The sequence below is a fragment of the Aquila chrysaetos genome, chromosome Z (genome assembly GCF_900496995.4).
Source record: "Aquila chrysaetos chrysaetos chromosome Z, bAquChr1.4, whole genome shotgun sequence".
NCBI classification, from domain to species: Eukaryota; Metazoa; Chordata; class Aves; order Accipitriformes; family Accipitridae; genus Aquila; species Aquila chrysaetos.
The window spans coordinates 36376170-36391866 of record NC_044030.1 but is presented as its reverse complement, the minus strand read 5'-3'; the positions used below and the strand labels follow the sequence as shown (position 1 = coordinate 36391866).

Below are 15697 nucleotides of genomic sequence, written 5' to 3'. Positions count from 1 at the left end.
GCTGACTCTGACTATGGTTATGCTATGCATCCAGACTTTCATTATGGGACTTGGGGGAAACAGTACTGCTATGATTTGGCAAGAGAGAAGTACAATAAACCATTCTTAGTTCCTGATTTACATTGTAAGAATGTAATACCTCCTTTAATTTCCAAGAATATGAATGCATTACACACATTTGAGACTAGGCTCCTTAGTAAAGATTTACAGCTCTAGCTAGACCTACCAATGACTCTCACAGAAATTGTTCTCTAATTCCCACACGGTAACTTAAATATTCCACCATATTACAACTACGTTCCTGTGCATGTATACAACATACACACATATATTTATATACACCCCTCTACATTTTATATATATATATCTGGAATTGGCATACTGAAACTACACAAAACAAAAGAGAGGCTATGGAGTCTTCCAAGTAAGAGGAGGTATAAAATAGAGCAATAAAACACACTACAAAGCCCTCAGGAAAGCCACTGAGATTATTTGCCTTTGTTCTTCTCCTCCCTTCTCTAAGCAAAATAGGGCAGAGGTATTAGCATTACCATTAATGCATATAGAAGCTTCTGTGGCTCAAGTTAGTAACTGAGTAACACTGAAAGCAAGAAACTGGTTAAAGCACACTAAAGACCCCTTCTAACCACTATCCAGAACACAACTTCCATTACTCTAAATGGTTACTTTGCACGCACATGGAAGGGAGAACAGGTCCTTATTCAACTGAAAGAAAAGAGGAACGTTCACAAGATTTAGGACTGATTTCCGAGATTGAACAAGTTGGCTAACTCTAGAAAAGAATTCTAAGCAAGAATGGGTAACCACTAATCCATTGTTTCAGAAAATTATATTTAGTTAGTGCATTTTTAATCAACTACACGTAGCATTATGAAAGGCCTTCACAGCAAACAAAGACCAACTATCCAATTTCTAAATACAAAGTATCTCACTACATTCTCTTTGTTAAAATAAATCCTGATGTGTGGATGGGATATACAACAGAAAACACGAAGAACAGCAGAGGAAGACTACAGAAGAATCCAGGGTTTTTGTTGTTGTTTTATGAATAGTTTGCACCAATTTGTCATTTTAGGTAAATTTAACACTTGTTTTAGGCATACCAGTCAAAAGACCTATTTCCTGTCCAAGACGGTTTATCATTTCCTTCCATATGCTAGATTGGAGAGAAGAAGAAACAGAAGAGGACAGATAATAGATTTTACCAGTCTACCAAATCTTCATTCTGGCTTTCACCCTACTTTCAGTTTCTTAACTTCTCTAATGTTCATAATTTTGATAAAAGTAGTATAGGCTTGAAACTGCAGTCTAACTCCTGCTGTTGTCTTTGAGTCTAGGACTTACCACTTTTTCAGATATATTTGAGGCTTATGACCCATGCAACAAGTTTTCTCAAATCATACTTTTTTATAAAGAATAGTTGCAATTAATGGCCCCCATGGCAAATAACATTATCATCACATTGCAAATGGCTTTGTTTGCATCGTGCTAACTGAATAATGACAACACTGCAGATGTTCTTGTCTCTTCATGTAATAGTACATTCTGAAATTTTTCCTACATATAAACTAAGCACATACATATTAACTAATAAATGCACTTTAAAAAAAAATTAAATTAAAATCAATTTTGGAGTTAATGAACCACAACATAAATTACACATTTACTATTCAGTTGGCAATTTAAACAAATGGACAATGTTACTATTATAAATGCTATTTCAAAAACTGTTTAGTACTTTGAGAGTAAACCTCAAATGCACCAGTATGCACTCAACAGTGTATTTCAGCAAATCAGGAAATAGTATATTTAAATATTTTAAATGGTTAACAGATCACTTACTTAGGCTCTTTAAAGTTGAACTGAGATTAAAAAGGATAATATAAATAGGCCTTCTTCTAAAGTCCATGTTTCAGCCGAACTAAAAAATAACAGGTCAGAAATGTGGTAATTGAGCTACTAACTGAATTGAATGTGTAGCTGACATCTCAAAACAGATATAAAAATGTTATGAAGCCAAGGAAGGTGTTTTTGAGTGGAGTCCAACAGAATCTAGACTCAGCATTAGCATTAAACAATGATCTGGAAGAAAACAAGTGAGCACTATTGGTAAAGTTTGAAAATTAAATGACTTGTGGTAGAATACAAGTAGGAATGAAGACAAATCAATTTTTAAAGATGACTCATCTGAGTAACTTTTATTTTAATGTAGCCAAAACTGGACCCCCAAACTTGATCAGATACGCCAACAGCATGACAACAAGAAGAAATGAGCATTTGAAAACAAGCAGTAGGACTGAAAAGTATCCTTGGACAAAGATGCAGGAAAATATCAGACATGGCACCAGTACAACCGTTCACACACTACTGTGTCCAATTTTGGCGCTTATGCTTCAAAAAATAATTTGGAAAATAGGAAAAGGTCTGGAAAGAGCTAAAAGAATGATTACATGTCTGAGAAACAGGCTTAAAATCCTCTCTAAGTTAATCTAAGAGAAAGATGACTTGTGACTTCAGCACAGCCTACAAGTATTTACATAGGGAGGAGCCTTCTAACAGCTCTTTAGCAGCAAAAGGTACAATGAGATCCATGGTTGAAAGCTGAAGTAACAAAAATTAGAAATAAGACACAACTGTCCATTCTGAAAGTAAATAACCGTGACAATGGTCTACTTCAGAACACAGTTAATCTTCCTTTCTTTTAAAACTTTGTCTCAAGACTGTCTAGCCTTCTTATTCACCAGAAAATTAAAATGTAAAAATGACTGACCGAATTTAATGTTAGAGACTTGCACTAGATAATCAGAGATTTAAAATTCAGTTTACGTCCATGTAATGCTACGTAACAGGTCTGTCAGAGTGAATGGAACTTATGTAGCCTGAGTACTAAAGCTCAAAAGAACAAGCTGACAGAAACAGGTAAATTCATGCAGATTTTTCTCACAGGTATTATTACAAGCATTACCACTTCACAGACTCAAACAACTTGAACTTAGAGAAGAAAAAACCAAAACCAAAACAAACAGCATGTGATGACTTAAAATTAGGGGGATTTTTAAAATACACAAGATAAAAAATACATGTCTTAAAATTAAAGTGATAAATACAGGAGATTGTGGTTTTTTAAAGAAAGACACTTTGATTCTAAAGTATGCTCTTCTCAGGTTTCCATGCTTCCTTCTTCATCTACAATCCTATTAGTAAATATTTAATAGTAAGGACACGCGAGATTCTCATGAACTCCCTTGATGTCTGCTCTTGATGTCAAAAGAAAAACAGTAAACACTGTAAAACTTTGAAAAAATATCAAAGTTGGCAGTGTTGAAATTACAGTGATGAAAAAATACCACTATGAAGACAAAATTAAGAATAATTTAATCTCTCACCATGCACTTGCAAGAACTCATTTTTCCAGAGCTGAATTCCACTAGAAGTTTACGGACAGTAGCAGCTTAATATCCAAATCTCCATCCCCTTACATTTCAACAATTTTGGACTGCCAAACACTGCAACCTTTTTCGGTTACCCTGTAAAGTTAGTTTCTGTGCAGGAGTCATTCTCAGTCTTCCACCTCTGACCTTCTGAGCAGGTATTTTTGGTTCAAACCATTATCATCAGAAAGGTATTAAAAAGCAAAGTCAGAAAAAGAACTGTACTTCTTGTGCGTGTTGGAAGGTAATAGCAATGCTTAAGAAATTCTTGTCCAAGCTTTCAGGAGAAAATGAAACAATATTTAGCAAATCTAAGTGCTGTTTAATGCTACTGTCTACTTTTATAGAATGAGGCACTTCCTTACAGTGAAAATGCCTTGCAGCACTGTTTCAATTATGTATCACCCACAGCAAAGAGATTTCAGACACTGCAGAACAATACGAATAAACAGCTGATGTACACTGTGAACATGGAATATCACTGTCTATCTCACAAATATTAGGAGAACTGGAGATCTACTTTCTATCACAAGCATATGTGAAAATGGCAATTCTGAGAAGGAGAATACAGAACTTGACTTTTTTTTTTTTTATTATTCTTTTCATATTTACATGTTTTTCTAAAAACCACTGTGACAGAGATTGACCTATGCACTGGGAAAGCAGCATGATGCATAACTTTTAAGTGAAGGTAGATTCTGCCTCATTCCTGTACCTTTTTTTTTTAAATACACTTCGAAGCTTTCATTACCTTGTTTGCAATAGGGGCAATATAAGAATTTAAGAACTATCATAGAGCAACTGTGGGCTTTTTCCTGCCTTACTTTCAGTTACCTCATTCAGGCCAGACAACCTGTGCAGATAGCAACTGGTAACATCACCTCAGTGGCCACCAAAATCAAGGCTTAAATCTGTGCACTAGCACTCTAATGTAAAAGGCAAGGAGGATGTTGATGTGCCATGGTATATTTTTTCCTCAGAGAAAAGTACTTCCTGACATGTATATCTCTAAAGTACTAGTGCTAATTTATAACTGTGAATCAGATAGATTTATCAAGAGAGTCCTTAAAACAATTTCTGTCTTAATTCTCACATTTGCTTTATACTTAACCTCCCTGGGAATCTTTTCTAAACACACTATTCAAACTTTTTCCTTCTGTCCTCCCTTTACTATATGGCACCATATTTTAAACAGGACATTACTTCATCAGAATAACCCAATTTAAAGGGAAACTAAACAAAAACTCACAGGCTGAAATAGGACTACAGTAAAGTGAAATTAACAAATTGGTAGCAGATTCATATGTATCATTACAGCCTATGTGGGCAGCTGAGAAAGTTGTGGGGAGAAGCTGGTTTTGCTTTCCGCTTTATACAACAAATGCAAAAATAAGTCTTGAAAAGTACCTTTTTCATGGAAAGGCTATGACGGCTCTTTGTTGAATAAGTCTCTATTACATACACATTATGCTCTTTGTAGTTAGGCATTAAAAATTAGCTCTGCAGAATACTCAATACTTCATTTCTAACTCTTTTGGTTATTAGACACAACTGGCATGTGAAAGCACAGGAAAGCTTTTTCAAAGCACTCGTGCTGTTCTATTACCATGTGAGACAAAAAAGGAGGTGTGGGTAAGTTTTAGGAGGTCTGCCACAGAATGTGTTAGATAACCAAGACTTTACATTTTTACTTGAAAAATACCAAGCAGTTGGTGTTCATCTGTCTAAACAAAATTATTTCTCTCAGTAGAGCAGGTCTGCTCTCCGAAGCTGTTTGGAAGTTGTGACAAAGGAGCTTATTCTGTGTTTGCAAAACAGAATGAGACTCTGAATTAACAAAACACACAAGTGGAGCCACACATGGGGTTAGCTATACCATAAACCTGATGATGTGCAGAGGGAGCCTGGATTAGCAAAACATTCCCACAGTCAGCAAACCGCACTGGTATGATTTATTAGCAGCTAAAGCAGCTCTGAGATGGGAGGCAGTATAGTCCAGAGAATAATACCACTGAAAAAATAAAAATGTCAGAAGAACAGATCTTTAATTTCTGGCTCCAGCACTGACTTCCTATCTGACATCCAACCAATCACTTCCCTGCTCTCTACTTCAATTTCCTTAACACTGATCAGAGATTTACTCCAAAAAACATATTAAAGCTGACAGGTAAAAAATTGTAGGCAATGCAAATCAGAATGTCACTATTACAAAGCACATCAGAAAAGCATGTCTTAATATATGATTAGACTTTCCAAAAGCTTTTTTACCATTTAGAAATGCTGCATGAAATTCAAAAAGCTCTGTGGCCAAATGCACTAGCTGCTAAAGACATCTCCAGACCACTGCCTCTTGACTGCTTAACTAACGCCTCACTTGCATCAGTTCAGAACTCTTCTGCCTCTTCCTGTAAAGGCTGGTTAAGGTGAAAATGAAAAAATGAAAGGAAAGAGGTGTTACATGCTTTATTTCAAAGTATCTTACTATTTGTGAGACACACCTCACAAGCTAAAGAATGCAGCCCTAGACTCACTCTCCTGGCAGATGCAGGCTTGAAGGTTTGGTGCTCCCTCAAGCTGCTGCTGCTGCTGCAGATACTGCTGACTGCCTCCACTGTCTCAAATAAGAGAGCCAGGGGACAGGCAAGAGGTCACCCAACCACCCCTTGTTTCTAGCAACCAAGCAGTGTGCAGTTGCTCTATTATCCTTGGACAGTCACAAAGTACAACTAGATTTAAGAAGGTCTATTCCCCTTTAGCTATACTTACCAACCCAATGACATGTATGATACTCAGCCAACCCTTATGCCTTGCCCCAAGTTCACTCCTTCCTACTACTTACATCTTTCCTTCTACATCTAGACTCTTCCCCCACCAACACACTCACTGCTATTAAAATCAGGTTTGGGTCTTAATGTGAAAAATTTCTTTCCGGTCTGTCATCCCAATTCTGTTTTCTGATGAGCTAATGGCAATTTGTTACAAGGAATATTATTTCTTGTCTTCCACAGTAGTTCAGAGGAGCCTGTGTGAAGGACTACAGCTTAGCTAATGTATAAATGTGTAAGAAAAAACTAATCTGCCCCTTCAAAGCCCCAACAATTCATAAAACAGACAAACACAACAAATAGAGGAGGATGGCACAGGGTAAGAGGAGATGGATGTGGGCTTTTCTAAGAAAAAATAAGGGATTAAACAGCAAAAGTAGCAACAAAGCTGTCACTGCAGGCAATTTGGACTTCTTCCTTCCCTCTTTCAAGTATGTGACTGGCTCTCCAAAACCAGGGAAATTTAGGGAAGCATTTTTCTGCTTCAGAAAACTGAAATACATTATAAATATTGGAGTAATCAGAATGCAAACTAATTTTTAAAAAATGCATATAGCTCCTAGTGAGATTGCCCTGAATAAATGGTATAAGGCTACATGTAAGTTTAAAGATTACATATGGTTTTAGGATACCATGCCACCAACTAGCATGAGACAGCACAATGGTATTCCAATATATCTAATCACAGGAATTTTCTTTGGAAGGGAACTCTGAAGGTCATCGACTCCAGGGTCCACCTCAAAAATGGCACTAAGCCTAACCCTGGACCAGTTGAACCATCATTCTGTCCTTTTCTTCAGATAATGGCTGTACGCTGTCTGAACATCAAGATGTATCCCTCCCATGCACCACTTACAGCCTAAACCATGACAGCATGTGCTTGGGACGAAAGAGGTAAGCTGAAGGCATATTTCCTTCTGAATGTGTGAAATGCCTGATACTTAAGAGTTATAAGGAACTGCAGATCTGGGATCACATCCCTGTGGCCACAGAGCAGATACGGTGTACATGATGTACGTTCAGCACACAATGAAATGTGCTACTTCTGGATCCATTAGAAGGAAGCATAACTCAATAATGTGCCTAATGTCATGCTGATCCTGCTCTGAATGTTTAAATATGCTTTTGTGTTTTGAATGAAAGTATCTACAGGTCTGTGCGTGCTGCCTCTTTTAAATGAAGGCACATGGAGAGAGGCATCCAACCTATGGCCTTAGCTATATAGCCAAAGAAGAAAAAAGAGAATGACCTGTTTGTCATTTGAGATGTTTACCATCTGGGAATTACTGCTTTCTGAACCATCTTTACTACCACTTTACCACCACCTTTGAGTTCTATACAGAAGCCTCAAGTTGCACTCTTCCTCATTGCAAAACTAAATCCTAACTGTTGGTCATCTATCAGTTCCTTTGATCTATGTTCATATTAGGCCACTGCCTGGTTTTTAGTGCTCATCTTTCAGTATTTTACCTTGTGATCAGTATGGCTGCATCAACCGAAGACATGTCTTCTCCCCAGCTTGTTGACATTTCTAAGTGTATATCATTCTTCTTGCCAAATTCTTCATGTTGCCATTTACAAAAGCTTTCCAGCATTTTTTCCCCATGATGTCCAATATACATATCTGCCTGGAAATAAAAACCAATTCATTTTATTAAAATTATGATTCTTGAATTAAGAATATTTTTTGACTGAATTAGCAAAAATATTCTCCTTTTTATGGCATAATATATTCACAGCAGAATGACTTGAACTTCAGGAGCAGAGACCATCTTTTCCTCATGTTAAAGATACAGGTGACAACAGTGCACTGAGAGGTGTACAGTGGATCTGTTCACCTGAACTCATTTATTTGCTGATTTTTCACTATCCATAGTGAAGAAAAGATTAATGATGGGAAAAGCCAGAATTTGAATATGAAGTGAGACTTCTCCACCGGCTGAGAGGACACTGAAGAGAGAAATACTTTCTTATTCACTGGAAAAATATATTATAAAATTAGAAACCTGGATATGGGAATCCCGTTTTCTTACGAACTGAAGTGTGAAAGGATTGCCATAATAATTTGTAGTAAAAACAAGAAATAAAGTCGCCATTGTCCTGAAATATGATATACAAACCATAGGTTAACAGAAAGTCTCAATCAGGTTATCAGCTGACTTGTCTTTCTTTAGAAAGAAAGAACAGGATTTGAGATGATGACTGAAAGGTGCAATGAAAGCATAGTGCTATATCATGGCACCTTTTGTTTGTCTAAGGATTGGCTGATAAAGATATCAGTTCTCCTACTGTCCACTGGGTTTAAGGGAGATGATTTTTGTATTGAGCTATATGAATGCACAAAAAGCAGAGAACAAGCAGATTTTGTTAAGAATTAGCTGATTTCCACAACGAGACTTTGTTTGATTGACTTCCAGCTGCAAGCACAGAAAAATCTCAGTATGTGCAGCACATAAATTAGGAGAAGATTAATCTTTACTGGGGCTGCCCAACAGTGTAAATAACTAAATAATGCACCAAAGCTAACTGAGAAAATTTGTCAGCCATTAAAGTCAGTGAATATTGCAAGTCTTCGTGGAACAACAAGCTAAACAGCATTACCCTCTACAGGCTAAGACAAAGATAATATATATACTTACTGGAGCCTCATGAAGGAGGACAAGCTTAGTCACCCGAAGATTTACTTGTAGTCCAAGGCTCTTGTGCTGGAAAAGGTTAAAAACCTAAGATAAAAAACAGTAAATAAAAATACGTGCTTGTATTGCCCACAACACACTGTAGACTAAAAATAACAGAACCTCAAAGAACCTCAAAAATTTCTCATATTCTACAGTGATTGTTTTAATTTTCCATAATTTGAATGGATCATTAAGCTAATGTATTGTGTTGGTCTTCTGAAGGGAAAACAGAGCTTAGGCGGTATTCATTCTGGGAGCACAAAAAAGATCTTTTCCCCTCAATGGACATGACCACTTTATAAACTGTAGCCTGTTTCTCCAAACACTTACACATGCATATAATACTATTCACATGAAAATTTCTATTCAGTTAAATCCAGGATCATGGCCTGAGTGGTCTGAGCCAGGACATGGCAATAACTCTTCCTATAGTTCCTATAGTTCAAGTTTTTATTTATTGTTCAGCTTCTGCTCCTTCTTTAGAACAATCTTTCCTTGTACATTACAGATGCTAGTTTTCAGTGCTTTATGCACCAAACGAATGCATTACAGCTCCAGATAGAGCTGGGAGGGGAAGTAATTGTCCAAGTACATTAACCTTTGGGTTTTTTCAGCCACTAATGATCACACAATCCTATTCAAGAACAATGTCATCTTTTTATAAAAACCATAGATCATGAGAAATCATCCACTGCCTCAGCCTTCCCAACAATATCATGGGCTTCTAATAAAAAATTCATCTTATTCAGCTCTAACTTTCTGGCTTCCCTGAAGATATAAGACCAGACAGTACAGACAAGTCTGCAGCACCATGGTTTTATGCTGCAAAACATATGGAGTAAGTCTTCACAGCCTGCTGATGGTCATGTACTGACTGTCCCTTAAAATGTGCTCAGTCAGAATAATTAAAAGGAGCAATGAAATCAGCCCGCGGTGCTTGCATTGTTGGCAAAACGCCAAAAATAATTTTAAATTTCCTACCATGTTTAAGATGGTTAGAACAAATCTTCTGGCAGCATCTGTTCCATGATATGAAACCATAGCTGGATCTGCCACCACAACAGTTTCTATATTGTACTCCTGAGGTAACTTGTAAGAGTATCGTTTTCCTCTTCCACTTTCTGATACTTTTTGATTCTTGGATTTTCTTTTATCTGTAACATAAAACATTGCTTGACAAACACATCCTTCGAACTACCTCTACAGTACTTTTAGGATTTGCTACCAGTGATTATGGTATAACTCCGATTATGTGGAATGTAATAGCTATGAAGTCTAATACATGCTTATTTAGCACTGCCAATGCTAAGAGCTTAGACTGAAGGCCTGTACTACATATAAATGTTAGTTCACACCAAGAAAACATGAATTTTATCCAGCTGCTCAAATAAAGTCAGTCAGGTTCTTTGCATCCTTTCACCTAACACATATATATAAAAGAGTATGTGCCTCCTAGTTTGATTTGTGGGAGAAAAATAAATTCATGTTAGGTTTGACATAAAAATAGCCTCACTGAGATTGCAGATTTATCTGCCCATCTTCATAAATCACAGAGAAAACATCTTGATATAATTGTATCTTAGCATAAAAGACAACAAATACAGATTTGTCACAAATTCAATATTAAGAAAATACATGGAACAATTCAGTGATTTGTAAAGATGAGAGAACATTTCAGATGAATGACAGAGAATGATATGTAGGATATAGGTTTGTTGGAAACAAAAAAGTGAAGTTTTACTAACTTGTCTTCAAAGTCAGGGCTGCTGTCATCATAAGCAGCTAAAGTAAAACAACAAAACCAAACCCTGGAAACAGCCTTCTAAACCTACAGAAAGCTCCAAATCGAAAACATGTTGCATTTATGGTAAGCTAGAGGTTACTGCTCTTGTTAATTTTAAGTTTCCCCTCCAAAAACAGGACAAAATCCCTATTACTACTACAGTACATATGGAAAAAGAAAAACTAATTACACAGAAACATTTCAAGCCAGAAGGTGGTCAGATATGCATACAGCAGTTAGAAATGATATTTAAAATAATTTAATTTAAAACAAAATATAAAATGGAACTCCCTGTTGTAATAGCAAAATTCTGTTAGATGCCCTTGAGAGTACATAAAACTTCTGGGACTGATCTCATTGAAGTCACTGAAATAAAATTTTTTCCAGCTTCCACAATGGAATATCGGGCTCTCTGTTTACAACAAAAGTGATGCTTGAGGTGACAATTATAAACACATGTTCTGGAAACAACCAAATATTCAGAAATTTTGAGGAAATGTTTTGCAATTAACCGGTCTCATCTCTAATAGGAAAGTTCCTGCAGTTCATTTTATAACACAACTACTCTCCAAAAAATAAGTCACTCTTCATGAAAGTGCTAAAAATGTGCCTTAAAAGTCAGTGAACTCACAAATTAACTTTAAAATATAAGATACCAGTGGAAGATGGATCTGTGATTTAACATAAATATATGTGTAATATAGATTTAATGTAAGTATAATGTAGATACGTACTTTTCAATGTAAAAAGTATAAAGTATCCATGCTTAAAAAAGGTTGTATATCTTTTTCTGTAGTCATTTGTTAAAGATTATATGTATGAGTGATTTAGTCCATCCCGCTACATTTTAGAAAGGTTTACTAATTCCTGTACAATGTGACAATGTAAGACTTACTAACACAGATAAGCATACAAATTTATCAAAAGAAAAAAGTATATATTCTCCAGAAATAAATATTCCATGTTTGATTGCCTAGAAGTAGAAATACCTTATAAATTCATAAGCTATCTAAAATTAATTTTAACCTCTCTTATTTTGATCCTTCAGATACTTGCTTAGCCTTATATGTACAGCTAGCCTCTAGCTTTACTTGTGTTTGCTAACTGTGGATCTACAACCTAGTTTATAAAACATTATGTGTGTTTTCGTCACTCTTTTGAGAATAATTTTTAATGAAACTTCAGTGTCGGGATTTGTGCCAAAAATCCCACACCCTATAACCTATACAACTATGACTTACCATACAAGCATCTAATGCTGCAAGAGTAGGCTATAGATCTAAGTTTAAATAGTAAACACATTTGGGTTAAAAAAGATCTCTCATGAGCCATCTGGTCAATTTGCCTTCCTCCTAGGAGCAGTGATTGATTCCAGTGCAGTTTCAGTAACACAGTTTACTCATTGTTCACTTCTTTGTAAAAAACAGCAGCTAGTTGTTGAAAACTTTAAATTTAATATTAGCATGGCTGTTCAGAGAAGTCTGCTAAGACACCTCTCTAGAAGTTTTAGCCAGTGGTGCATTTTTATTCAGAATTGACAGTAAGCAGCCCACAATAAAATACAGCATTGTGCTAAACACTAAGGTCACCACAGTCCCATAAACTGTTGAAAGCTCTGTCTTTCCAGATTGTAGTGGATGAGAAGACTGCACAGCTCTGTAGACAAGCTGGCTGCAAGGGGCAGTGCCCATCATTTGCCTCAGATATCTGCTGTGTTAACAAACCAAAGGACAATCTGTTCTTGGCCAGCCAACCTTTTCCAAATTGTTGGCAAAATTCCCAATCACATGAGATCTCATTTATCTGAAAATTTTCGCTCTTCCCTAAGACCTTTAAATAAATGGAATTAGTAATTTTGGTACCAGTGGTATTCACACAACTGCCATGATTACTGCCAGACAACAGGCAAAACAGGCTTTAGGCAAAAACTCTTGTTTCTTTACATACTGATAAGTAAGTAAAAATGATAAAGAATTACTCATTATTGAAGGTACAGTATGCAAGAATAACTTCTGCAAAAAACCCACACCTACATCAGTAACGCACGTGCTAACAAGACAAAAATCAGATTAATTGAAAAAAACTGCTTCTTGGAATTAAAGATGTATAAATTCATCTTAAAAATTCAATTACATTGGCAAAATAAAAAATAAACGCTACAGGAGGGTACTGTGCAATAAAACTTCTATGTTTTGTGCAACTATAAAAAAATATGAAAATTCCATACCAATTTATTACTTAAACTCAGTTGACTGAAAGGAAAGCTAGAGATACTCTAGTACTCCAATAAGAAGGCTAGAAATACTGCAGCAAGTACATCTGACATTCAATGGGCAATTAAGAGAAAATAACAAGAAGTGTTAACAAAACAATAAAAATCCCCCCCAAAAAATAAAAAAGATGAAAATCCAGCTACTATAACCACAGGTTGCATGAAGTATGTGAGCCAGCATTAGTAACAGGCTATGACTACGGGACTCTGGACACTTACAAGTCCTCAGGCACAAGGTCATTCCCTGAATACATCCACATGAGGCCCAGACTACAGAGCAATCACCATCACTCCCCAGGCTTTCTTTTCCCAGGGAAGAGAAAATAGGTACCCTAGCCATATGGAAATTGCAGTACTCTGGCTAGGTAGGGAATATTCAGCAGCTTAGGAAGCCACAAGCTTTACCTCCACTATAGGTTGGATAGGGATTTAAATGTCTTAATGCAGAGTGGCAACTTGTTTCTGACCCAAGGAATGGAAACCAGTATCTCAGGCAGCACCAGTCTCCATCTAGTGCAATCTCATAGATCTAGACCTATGACCAAGATTGTTTATGCATTTTATTTCATGATTATCACATGGAAACAGGCTGTGGAGCAAGAGCCAACACAGCCCTCCCAGCTGACTGCCCTCCCAGCTGACTGCCCAGTCTACATCCCATAAAGTCAAAGTTCTGGTTTTGATCCAGTGAAACTAGCAGGCATTTTCCTGCAAAATGGCATCACTCTAAAAGCAGAAGCACAATCTGCTCATAACTCAGAATAGCATAGTGTTTATCACCAGAACTGAGAAGAAAAAGTCTCAGAAAAAGCTTTGGGAGGCTTCCAGTCTCCCAAATACGGAAGGGATTCAAAATTCAGATCTACTGTATCCTGGATAAGACCTCTCGCTCACTAGTCTGTGTGAAAAGGAATGACTATTTTAGAAGATAATTATTACTTTTTTCCCCAAAATGCCCCATGCCTTTACCATGAGTTAGGTTCACCGTACAAACAACTTCAGACTGCAACAAGTGCTTCAGATTAGGTAGAAGCAAAAGAGCTTAGCTTTCCAATGTGGCCCTTTGCTCTAATAGCCATTGTTTCTCTCACATTTTCTCTGTAACACACTTGTGAACTGGTTGCTTTGAAAGGTTTCACAAGCCATGTGCTGAAGTAGGGTGTGGAGTGTGAGGTCTATGTACGTGCAACTGGCTTACATATGTAAATAAATCACACACATTCAACAAAAGGATATACATGCACACTCACAAATCCAGAAAGCATCTGCTTCTGTTGGTATGATTCTCTCCCTCCCCTAACTAATATGAAAAATACACCCCATTCACAAAAACAAGTTCTTTGTTCTCTCCAAACAAGTTTGGCTGTGTAGCATCTTTCAATCCAGCCCACAACAGTAACAGACAACAAACAATACCTTCTTTGGTTGCCTCTCCTAGTTCTGCCTGAAAAGCTATTATTTCCAATAGTGATCCTTCAACACCTCCAGCACATTCTTTCCTTCTAATAATTACAATACATCGCTGGCAATACACATTTTCTTGTCAGGTAGCCAGTCTTCGAGATCAATTTGGCTCAAAATCAGCAGCATAAATACCTGTCCCAGAGCACCTACTGTGACACACGAGTACTGCAGGAGCAAGAGATCCTGTTGTAAGATAGGTCCATATTGCTGAGAAGTTGCCATATTGCCGAGATAATAGCTTCTCTGTGTCACACAGCTACAACTCTACCTAAGGCAGCTGTGCATAACAGGAGAGTATCAGAAAGCCCCATATACTCATCTGTTTTATCTTTGTTTCATTTATCTACTTAGTTTAGTATTTGACTTTAAAATCCCAAATGTTGCTGTAAAGGCTTATTTTTCTTGCTTCAACCCACCTGTAAGGCTGTGCCTGTACCATGAATGTTTTGGTGGTATTTGCTAACTGCATGTCACACCAGCAAATTGCTCCTAGCGTAGACAGAGCTTTTATGCATGTAACTTACTGCAGCCCCGCTTAGTAAAATAACCTGTATCAGTAAAGAGAGGGACTAGTCTTCCTATTACAACAGCATCAGTTAGAAATTGCAGGTATTTATACCCCCCGGCAATAAGGTTATGCCAGCAGATGCCAGTCAGCTATGCACAGCTTGAGTTATTTTGAAATTTCAAGCTGGCAGTAGAGATAATGAAATTATTTCAAGCAAATATTTGAATCTCTGTTGACAGACTATTTGCACCAAGTCAGAGCCTTGGGCATAAGATTATTAGAATGGAATAAGCTGACTTTCCCATTTTAGAGCATAAAAGAAAGTGAAAGGATGACTGGTAATGAACATGACAGAAAAATAATTTCGTTACAGAAGAGTTTGCATCTTTACTCATTTTCATACACATCATGGTTTGCTATTTATCAGCAAAATCTCTTTCTTCTCACCCCCAAACACATGCACGCAGGCATGCTCTAACTCACTTATCCCTAGTAAGGAAGAATAACCAGCTTTACTTTATGTGAACAACTTCTGCTAATATAGAAAATTTCACTTTTAGATAAGCTGTGGCAATGTAATACAATGCCTAGAAGAGAAATATAAAGCCTGCTGGAGGGAGTTACATGTCATTTACTTAGTCCCTCTTAATAACTACAAAAAGAGCCTTGCTTTGCTAATTCATCTTTGATTTCAACCTGTGGATGGATGCCTCAT

General features: G+C 36.8%; 1 protein-coding gene across 1 annotated transcript in view; it reads right to left on the bottom strand.

Moving 5' to 3' along the window:
* Positions 1-15697, bottom strand: part of ADAMTS19 (ADAM metallopeptidase with thrombospondin type 1 motif 19) — a 150792-nt gene that overhangs the window by 100254 nt on the left and 34841 nt on the right. Inside the window, 3 exon segments of the mRNA XM_030005043.1 lie at positions 7748-7905; positions 8917-9000; positions 9937-10109. Of these exon segments, the coding sequence (XP_029860903.1) occupies positions 7748-7905; positions 8917-9000; positions 9937-10109 (415 nt within the window).